This window comes from Elephantulus edwardii, unplaced genomic scaffold, assembly GCF_000299155.1.
Source record: "Elephantulus edwardii isolate Elephantulus edwardi_28Jun2011 unplaced genomic scaffold, EleEdw1.0 scaffold00019, whole genome shotgun sequence".
Lineage (NCBI taxonomy): Eukaryota > Metazoa > Chordata > Mammalia > Macroscelidea > Macroscelididae > Elephantulus > Elephantulus edwardii.
The window spans coordinates 19,441,250-19,452,343 of record NW_006399769.1 but is presented as its reverse complement, the minus strand read 5'-3'; the positions used below and the strand labels follow the sequence as shown (position 1 = coordinate 19,452,343).

At 37.7% G+C, this 11,094-nt stretch overlaps 1 protein-coding gene across 1 annotated transcript in view; it reads right to left on the bottom strand.

Annotated features, from left to right (window-relative positions):
• The window catches only part of STRN (striatin, calmodulin binding protein), a 167,623-nt gene that overhangs the window by 68,677 nt on the left and 87,852 nt on the right, over positions 1-11,094 (bottom strand). Inside the window, exon 3 of the mRNA XM_006882355.1 lies at positions 5,359-5,432. Coding sequence (XP_006882417.1) covers positions 5,359-5,432 — 74 coding nt within the window. The remainder of the gene's footprint in view (positions 1-5,358; positions 5,433-11,094) is intronic.

Sequence of the window (11,094 nt, the reverse complement as noted above, 5' to 3'; positions counted from 1 at the left end):
CTTTATTTGCCAATTCCTTTTGATACAATGACTCAGTATATTCCTTCCATCTTCTTTTAATACTTCCTGGATCATTTAATATTCTGCCTAAAGCAACCTTGATTATAGCAACTCTAGGTTTGAATTTGTTCTTCAGTTCCTTGAGCTTAAGAAATGCTGAACAAGTTCAGCCCTTTTTATTTCAATGCTAGTCTACAAAATATCTGTTCACTTTTCTCAAGAGACATAGAAAAGGCTTAATTTTCTAAAAATCAACTGTTTTTGAAACCTGTTACTATTAGATGCCATCAAGTCAAGAATGATTCACAGTGAATAGCCACCTTAAAACCTGCCCTTTCCTGTGCCATCTTCTCAAGCCCATTGGTAATGTCACTGTCAATCCACCTTGTTGAGGGTCTTCTCCTTTAATGACCCCTCAACTTTCCAAGCATGATGTCCCTCTCCAACGTCAGGTACCATCGAATCAAATATGACTCACACAGAACCTATGAACCAGGGATGCGAATGTTGTTCTGTCCCGTGCCATCCACATAATCTCTACAACAACACTTGAGCCCATAGTTACAGTAATAACGTCAATCCATCTAGTTGAGGGTTTTACTTCTTTGCTGATTCTCCACTTTTCTAAGCATGATGTCCTTTTCCAAAGACCGGCCCCTCCTAACAGCATACTCGAACTATGTGAGACAAAGTTTCACCGTCTTTCCTTCAAACAAACACCCTGGCTGTACCCTCTTTCCAAGATGTATTTCCTTGTTCTCTTAACAGTCTATGGGATATTTAACACTATTCTCCAGCATCAGAACTTAAAGGTATCAATTCTTCTGTCCCTTCTATTCAATGTCCAACTCTCAAATGTATAGCAAATAACTGAAAATACCATGGCTTGGCTCAGGTACACCTTACTCTTCAGCACAGTGGTGAAGTCCCTGACTGTAAGCTTTCCCAATGCAACAAGTTATTTGATTCCCTGACTGCTGTTACCAAGACTGTTGATAGTGAACTCTAGTAAGATGAAATCATTGACAATTTCTATCTTTTCTCTATCTATCATGATGGACAATGACTAGGGAGGACAGAAGGAGAGTTGATGCCTTTGAGCTGTGGTGCTGGAGAAGAGATACTGAATGTACCACAGACTGCCAGGAAAACAAACAGATTCATCCTGGAGAGGATTAAAGCAAGCAACTCCTTGGAGGCAAGGATTCTGGGGCTTCGTCTGACATAGTTTGGACATGTTGCCAGGAGGGATGGATCCTTGGAGAGGGACATCATGCTTGGGAGGGTGGAGGGATGGTGCAGGAGGGGAAGACCCTCTATGAGATGGATTGATTCAGTGACTGGGGTAATCGGGATGGGTGTGTCGGAGGCAGTGCGGTTGGCGCAGGATAGAGCAGGGTTGAGGGCTGTCGTGCATAGGGTCGCTATGATTCGCAAACGACTCGACGGCACATAACAACAACAACAACATCATGATGTTACTGGCCCAATGGTAAGGATTTTTGGTTGGTTTTTTTTTATGTTCAGATGTAATCCATACTGAAGGCTGTATCTTTTTATTTTCTGTAGCAAGTGTTTATAAGTCCTCCTAACTTTCAGCAAACAAGGTTGTGTCATCTTAACAGACTGTTGATGAATGTTCCTCCAATTCTGACACCACATTCTTCATGAAAAAGGCCAGCTTCTCCAACAATTTGCTCAGCATTGAGACTGAACAAGTATGGAGGAAGGATCCCACCCCAATGCATACCTTTCTTGATTTTATACCATGCCGTCTTCCCTTGCTCTGTCCAGACAAAAGCTTCTAGGACTAAGTTTTATATAAACACAATCAAGTGTTCTAGGATTCCCATACTTTTTTGATCCAGCCAGTCAAATGCCTCTGTATAGTCAATAAAATACAAGAAGACATTTTTTGGGCACTCTCTGCTTTCTGCCAACATCTATCTGATATCAGAAATGGTATCACTGGTTCTATGGCCTCTTCTAAATCTAACCTGAATCTCTTGTCAGTTCTCTGTTAATTAATTGTTCTAACCATTTTTGGAAAATATTCAGCAAGATTTTACTTCCATCTGGATTAATTACATTATTCAAGAATCATCTCATTTTGTTGAATCATCTTCCTTGGTAATGGGAACAAACAGGGAACTCTTCCCATCTTTCAAATTTCCTGACACAAATGGGTGAGCACATCCAGAACTACCTCTGTTCACTGAAACATGTCAACTGGTATTCTATCAATTCCTGAGGCCTTGTTTTTGTGAATTCCTTCAGTGTAGCTTGGATGTCTTCTTTCATCACCACTGGTTCTTGATCATAAGTTACTGTCTATAATTGTTCTGTGTCAGTTATTATTTTGGTAGAGTAATTCAATGTATTCTTTTCTCTTCTTTTGAGGCTTCCTGAATCGTTCAGGATTTTGTCCACAGAATCCTTCGGTACTGCAACTTGAGGCTTATTTTTCAATTCTTTCAACTTGAGGAATGCTTAGCAAGTTCTTCCCTTTTAGTTTTCTTTTTATTTTATCGTGTGTGTGTGTGTGTGTGTGTACCCCGTCAAACAGAATCTGACTAGTACAGGAGGAGACTGCCCCTCCTTCTCCAGCAGAGGATCTGGTGGATTTGAACCACGTACCTCTGGGATTGCAGTGCAGGTTCTTGCCACTAGACCACCAGAGCTCCCTTAGTTTTCTAACTCTTGCTGTTTGCATGTGTCATTATAATACTCAGCTTTGTCTTCTCAAACTATTCTTTGAAATCTTCTGTTCATCTCCCTCATAATAGCAATATTGTCCTTTGTTTTGGCCTCTCGATGACCTTCTGTTTTGGTCACAGATGAGATCCTTGCTGTCATCATATAACTCACCTGGTCTTTGGTCATTAGTGTTCAATGCCTCAAACCTAGTCTTGAAAATGATTTTCAAATTCAGGTGAGATAGACTCAAGGGCATATTTTGATTCTTAAGGATTTGATTTCATTTTCTTCAGCTTCCATTTGAATTTGCACATTAACAATATTTTCCCCCAGCAGCATGAAACAGCAACACACCTAGGTGAGCAGACCAGAAGCAGCTGACAGAATGGCATATGAACAACTGATGGTCTGTTCAATAGTCAGCACTTGGCTTGGTTTTGATATCTTATTGTTATTGTTGTGTGCAATCAAGTCAGAAAAGATCTAAAGCTGACCATCCAGAGGTTTTTCAGAGACTGTAAATCACATGGGAGAAGACTCCCTCGCCCATCTATCTTGCACAGAGTATATGATGAACTCAATCAATTCCAACTGCAATTCAAACTATATGCAACGCAGCACCTTACAACAAGGCCAGACCCAGCAACTGCATTCCTATGTATATTTGGGAGCTCTGGTGTCCTAGTGGCAGGAAGCTGCACTGCAATACAGAAGGCCCACAGTTCAAGGTCACCAGCTGCTCCTAACCTAAACCTTGACAGTAGTACTCTAATGTTCTAATAGATATTATTAGCACCTTTCACAACGTTCACAGTTAACACTTTTTTAAATAGCTACAAGGTAAAAACAATCTATGCATCCATCAACAGGTGAATGATAAATGAAATGCGGCATATACACAAGCAATAGAAAATTATTCACCAATAAAGAAAAATAAAGTTCTGATACCTGCTGAAGCAGGTATGAACCTTGAAAGACTTAGGTAATGTGAAAGAAGTCAGACAAAAAGAAAAGTAATAGTGTATGGTTCTACTTATACTGAATATCCAGAGTAGGCAAATGCAAACAGTTCATTAGTGGTTACCAGAAGGGTTTATAAGGACCAGGGGAAAAGGATGTTTAAATGTATAAGAGTAATGAGTTTCTGTTTGGGGTGATAGAAAACACTTGGAATGGGAGCATAATGATGGCTGCACAGCACAGTAAATGTTATTAATATCAATGAATTGTACACTTACTTATGGTTAAAATGTCAATTGTTTTATATACATAAACGCAGACACATTACCATAATAACATTTAATAAGAAGAAAACAGAGAGAAGGGAGGAAATGGAGAATGTTAGAAATCCAAGCTGACTGCTGTTCAGTCCATTCCGATCAATGGTGACCCAACAGGTTATAAGCTACAATTGTTCTGCAGTTACTCAGCTATAAACCTCACAGAGGCAGACCATCAGACCTTCCTTCTGTGGCACCAGAAAAGGAGTTCAAACTGCCAACCTTTAGGTTAGTAGTACATCAAAAAGTGTGCCACACAGAGATCGATACAAAGAATCATACTGAGGACAACATAAAAGTACAGTATGAAACAGCAGAAAGAAATATATTTTACCTTTTTAAGAAAAGAAAAAGATTCGATTGTAAAACAATGAAAGAATTTTTCTTTTACTTTTCCAAGAGAGGAGTGTACTGGTGGGGAGGGTTGGGCAGGGAGAAAAGTGCAACAGTGAATGAATGGAAATCCAAAGTCTCTGTAAATTTTCATTGAACTTAATAATAAAAAAATTTTTAAAAACAAGCAAAAAAAGAAAAAAGATTCAATAACCTTCATTAAATATGAAAAATAAGATTACAGAGTTTTAATAATAATCAATTGTTAAATTATCTAGGTAAATGCAGAGACACAGGGTGAAAAAAGTCAAGTTTTCAGGAATATCTAATATTGATACCTACTAATAAAAGAGATATATCAGTATTCTCTAATATTTGATTGTTAACAAGCAGAATTTTGTATTGTTTGGTAGCATGAAAAAGAAAGTCGAAGGTACATAAATTAACATTAAATAAGCAATAAACGTTCCATCTGTTAAAAATATTCTAGTAGAATATTCATGCATTGTGAAGAATGCAGTCAATGTCACAGAACAACTTTTGTGGAAATTGCTAAATAGAATTTTCAACAAAATACAGTGTTTACATATATAAATGGAAATAAAAACATATTCTAGTTACTCTGAGTATGAAAGTAGAATTATTTTGCACCTAAAATTAAGGAATTAGGTTTAAAAGTATTAGGCATTTAAAACGTCATCTCTTACTCCCACAGTTTCTACAACTTCACTTAAGACTTCAAGGCTGTGATGTATTCTGTATAATATGTCTTAATGCTGAGTATCCCCACTAAGATACAATTCTTCTAATGTATGCTATTTAAATCTGATCTATTCGTAAGTGTTCAATATAAACAGAAACTATAGGATGATAAGGAAGAGAGGTAGCAGATAATTATACCATAAAGGATTAACACCAAAAGATAACTAAGGCGGAAAAAAAATAGCATGCAAATCCTTAGAAAATAACAGAGTTGCAAATGTTAGTGTAACAAAATTCTAGATATTAACTTTTTTTATCACTTAAACTTCTTTTAAAATTAGCTTACCAGAATCATAGCTTGGAGGCTTCATATCTCCCTGATTCAATTCTGTTCCATATTTCAACTTATGGTATTTGGCTCTAAAGAAATAAGAAAACACAAATCATCTTAAAACATTTAAATGAGCTTTAAGGAATGTTATGGGGTTGACATCAGTAGGCAGCAGTCCTGGCTAAATTCTCCTAAAACTTTTTTACATTAAAGCTGTCATAGTGCAAAGACAATACAAGGAGTCTTGTATTACTTTTGGTTAGAACATCAAATGTCATTATAACAAATACAAGGATAGCAATGGGGATCATTATTCTTTATATAATTAAAAATTAACCACACAGTAGTCTAGTTTTTCAATATTCAAATTTCTTCATAATTGCCAGAGAAGAACTCTCCTATCAGAATCAGTAAAATAAGCTTATATTGTAAAATAAACTTGTGAAAGACTATCTTTTCTAAAAACAGATCTTGTCAGGTCATTATGATTCAACAAGTAGGCCTAAGAGTCAATAGTTCCAAGATGCAAACAAGCAAAAACAGCTGAGATCATTAATGCTGAGTACGATATCTCCACTATTCAAGGTAACCTTCTCCTTAAAAGAAAAACTATGGAATGGAATAGAGTCTTATCTTTAGAATGAAAAAAAAATATTATTTCTGTAACTTGATTTAAATCTATCTCAGATTTATTCATCTGGAATCAGAAAAAGAATTCAGACTATGCAGAAAACTGAAAAGGTTTGGAAGCCTCGTGGCACACTGGTTAAGCACTGAGCTGCGGAACAAAAGATCAGCATTTTTAACACATCAGTGGCTTCCATAAAGATTTTTAGGGCAATTCTATTTTGTACTATAGGGTCACTCTGGGTCAGAAGTGATTCAGTAGTATCAGAGAAGTACAATAAATGTCCAGGGTATTAAGACTTGTATAGAAATCATAACGATGACAAGAACAAGAATTTGAAAAAAATCATAGTAAGAAAAGGGGAAAAGACTCATAAATTCATGAGTTATTTTTTCTTTATTAAAAACTAATCAAGTACTTGACAAGCTTTTGTAATTTAAGAAAGTTACTTAAAACACAACTATTTACTCATACAGAATTTTTCATGAAATTTTATCTAAAAAAATAGCTAATAACTATTCTGCAGTTGCAAAGGAAAAATCAAAGTTTAAGAAAATCTATGAAATTAGAGTCAGCTGATCTATATTTAAGAGAAGGGAGGATATGAGTTTTTGTATTGGTCTAATTTTTTACATTTAAAATATTTTATTATTATTAAAAGCTGTAAAATTAAATCATTAAAGAGGAAAAAGAATGCCTATGTGCTACTATGTGGTTAAGTAAAAAGACGAGGTGGTGGTTGCTGTTAGGTGCCGTCACGTCAAGTATAACCCACTGTGACCCTATGAACAACAGAGCCGAACCCTGTCCTATCCTGTGTCAACCTCACAATCTCTCACACATTTGAGCCTATTGCTGCAGTCATCATGTCAATCCACTCATTTCCAACCATGATGTCTTTCTCAAAGAACAGCCTCTCCTAGCAACATGTCCAAAGTATGTGAGACGAAGAAGCTTCACCATCTTTGCCTCCAAGCAGCAGTTGGACTGCAGCTTCTCCAAGAGACATCTGTTTGTTCTTCTGGCAGACCATGGGATACAGTACTCTCCTCCAACATCACAGTTCAAAGACATAAATTCTTCTGTCATCCTTATTAATTGTGCAGATCTCAAATCCAAAGCAAGTGACTGAAAAGACCACAGTCTGAATCAGGTGCACCTTTGTCCTTAAACTGACATCACTGCTCCTCAATAATTTGAGGGTTTTGACAGCAGACTTTCCCAGAGCAATACATCTCCTGCTTTCCTGACTGCTGGTACTTAAGTGTACTGACTGAAGATTCAAGTAAGGTGAAGTAGTTGAAAGTGTCTCAATCTCTTCTCCACATATCATGGCATCACCTAGTGGTCCAGTGATGAGAATTTTTCTTTTCTTGACATTAAGATGCAATCCATCTTAATGGCTACAGTGTTTGATCTTCTGCAGCAAGTGTTGTGGCAATGTGTTAAGCAAGTAAGATTGTGTAATCTGCAAAATGAAGGCTATTGGTGAGTGTTCCTCTAATCCTAATGTCACATTTTTCTTCAGAGTCCAGAGTCCCAAATGATATACTCAATATACAGATTGAAAAGGTATGAAGAAAAGATACAACCCTAATGCACACCTTTCTTAACTTTAAACCACACAGTGTTCTTCTGTTCTGTCTGCACAACACTTCCTTTGTCTAAGTAGGTTGTTATATGCTGTCGAGTCATCTGCGACTCATAGTGACCCTATGTAAACAGCTATGAACCCTGCTCTATCCTTAGCCAATCTAAGGATAGTCACAGTCAGAAAAGTCAGAGACACACCTACCCCTATTACCCCAGTCACTGAGTTAATCCATTTCATCGAATGTCTTCCTCTCCTATGCTGTCCCTCTCTAAGGACTGGTCCCTCCTTGCAACATGCCCAAAGTATGTCAGACAGAACTTCCGAATCCTTGCCTCCAAGAGGAAGCCTGGTTTCACTGTCTCCAAGATAAACCTGTTTGCTGTCCTAGCAGTCCATGGTATATTCAATACTCTCCTGCAGCACCACAGGTCTAAGACATCAATTCTCCTTCTGTCATCCCTAGTCATTGTCCAGCTTTCTGATGCACAGCATGTAACTGCAAACATGGCCTGGACCAGGCATACTTTAAGTGTGCAGATTGACATCATTGCTTTTCAGTACTCTGGAGAGGTCCCTGAAAGCTGATCTAGGTGCAGGTTTAACATTAGCACATGTGTTCTGAGATTCCCATTCTTCTTATTGCTAGCCATAATCTGTTGTGATTCACAAAGTCAAATGTCTTTGCATGGTCAATAAAGCACAAATGGACATTTACTTGGTATTCTTTGCTTTCAGCCAGGAACCATCAGACATCAGAAAAAAGAAAAAGAAAAAAAAGACAAGGTAAAAAATGGTAATCAAAATATTCTTTGTGTTTGTATCCACACAGTCAAATGCCTTTGCATAGTGAATGAAACACAGACATTCCTCTGGTACTCTTTACTTTCTGCCAAGATCCTGAAATAGATTTGTTGTTGTGAAATATTCTGGAAAAGTAAAGCAATGTCAGTGGCACAAATATAATCACTGTGACTGAACTGTAAATGTGGAAACCATATTGACAAATGTTCTAATATGTGTAGTTTCACCTTGAGAAAAATGGGATTCCAGTAACACCTGACTGTGCTCATGCAAAAATCTCCTATTTGGATCAGGAAGCAGTCGTCAGAACAGAGGAAGGAAACACTGTATGGTTCAAAATCAGGAAAGGAGTGTGTCAGGGATGCAGATGTGTCCTGTCTCCATAACTTTTCAATTTATTTGCAGAACAGATCATTCAAGAGGATGGATTTTATGAGGAGGAATGTAGCATCAGGACTGAAGGAAGACTCATCAACAACCTATGTTAGGCAAATGACACAACCATGCTTCCCAAAACTGATGAGGATTGGAAGTGTTTGCTGCAGAAAGTCAAGTACTGTAGTCTTCAGTGTGGATTGAAGCTCAACATCAAGAAAGCAAAAATTCTCACCATTGGGCTAATTGGCAGGATCATGATAGATGGAGAATAGAGTGAGACTGTTAACAATTTCAACTTGCTCAGCTCCAAAATTGACATTGTGGATGCCACCAGTTACGAACGCAAAAGACGAACTGCACTAGGTAAATCGGCTGTCAAGGACCTTTCCAAAGTGCTAAGGAGCAACGATGTCACTCTAGAGACTAAAATGTGCCTGATCCTGGCCACAGTCTTCATAATTGCTAGCTACACATCAGAGAACTGGACAATGACTAAGGATAATAGAAGAAGAACTGACACCTTTGATTTGTGGTGCTGGAGAAGAGTATTGAGCATTTATTCCATGGACTGCCAAGAGAATAAAACAGTCGGTCATAGAAAAGGTGAAACCAAGTTTCTCCTTGGAGGCAAGGATTTTGAAGCTCCATCTCACATACCGTGAGCATGCTGCCAGGAGAGAACAGACCTTGGGGAAGAACATCATGTTTGGAAGAGTGGTGGGACAACATAGGAAAGGCAAACTCTGGATAAGAAGGACAGACACAGTAATTGAAGATATGGGGGCGGTTGTGTTGGAAATAGTGAGATGACCTCAGGTTTCAGAGCCACTGCATATACTATAGGGTTGCTAGGGGTCACAGACAAGTCAACAGCACATCATAACAAACAATAATGTAAGTACATATATATAGTATATTTTCTGGAAAGTTACATAAACCAACAGTTACTAAGGCTCCCCTTGCAACAGGAATCGGGGAGAATACAGGGAGATTTTATTTTTATGCTGTTTGATTAGGGAGCTCTGACACTGCAGCATATAGAGCATTACACTGCTAACCCAAATATCACCCCATGTCTGACACAGCTGCTCCAGGGCATAAAGGTAATAAATCTCCTCCCTGATGGTTTACAGTTTCAAAAAGACACTAAGAATCAGCTGCTAGTTCTGAACCAATGAAAATGAATAAGAATATTGTTTGGGGGGGAGCTCTGGTGGCCTAGTGGCAAGAAGCTGTACTGCAATCCCAAAGGTACACAGTTCAAATCCACCAGATGCTCTGCCGGAGAAGGAGGGACAATTTCCTCCTGTACCAGTCAGATCTGATTTGATGGTACATGCACAAAAAATAATAAAATAAAATTAAAAAATTTAAAAAAAAATATTGTTTGGTTAATTAAGTGTATGCATATATGTTATTTAAATAAACATTTGTGGTTCAAAGTTTTTTATTCACTCACTGCCACTGAGCCAGCTGCTCCTCACAGCGAACCTCCATGGAGTTTCCAAGGCTTTACATTGCAATGGGAGGAGACTGGCCATCTTTCTCCCAGACTGAACCACTAGAAAAGCAGAGCCCTGGGTTAGCAGCGCAACACACTTGAGACATGTTTTTCTCTATTATCAACACCTCTTTTATCCATAAATGTTCATTACCAGAATCAACACTTTCCAGTTTATTTCATGTATTTATGATAATGTTGATTATCAGAGGGCCAGATTTATAGTCATTAATCTTAGTCTCTAGAAAGATTCTTACTATAATTTCCAATTGTCTTATTTTCCAGAAACATGACTGGAGAAATGGGATTAGGTCTATCAGACACAATGAGACTGGCTCAGGACAGGGAAAATATTAGAGGACTGCTGAGTCACAAGGTACTCGATGGCACGTAACAACAAAACATACTTCATCTACCACAAATACAAAGTAACATTGTCTCCTTAAAGTTAAGATAGCAACAAAAAGTAAATTGTCTAACTTCAGGTCAAACTACTATTTTTTTAATAAAAGTAGCAATAATATTTTTTTAAGTAGCAATAAATTTTTATGGAGTCAATTTATATATGTTAAATGCATGTAAAGAACATTTTCAAACACAAAATACTACATTATGGCGCATTCTAGTGGCCTCTGGGGATACTACAACAGAGCTATAGGAACAGAAAATATTCTATATAACAAATTAATTACAATGATGACGTAGCATGAACTACTGTACGCCTGATTCTGATCATGGTCTTCACAATTACTTGCTTGGCATCAGAGAGCTGGACAATAACTAAGGATGACAGAACAACTGTTGCCTTTGAGTGTTGGTACTACTGTTGTTGTTATGTGCCGTCGAGTC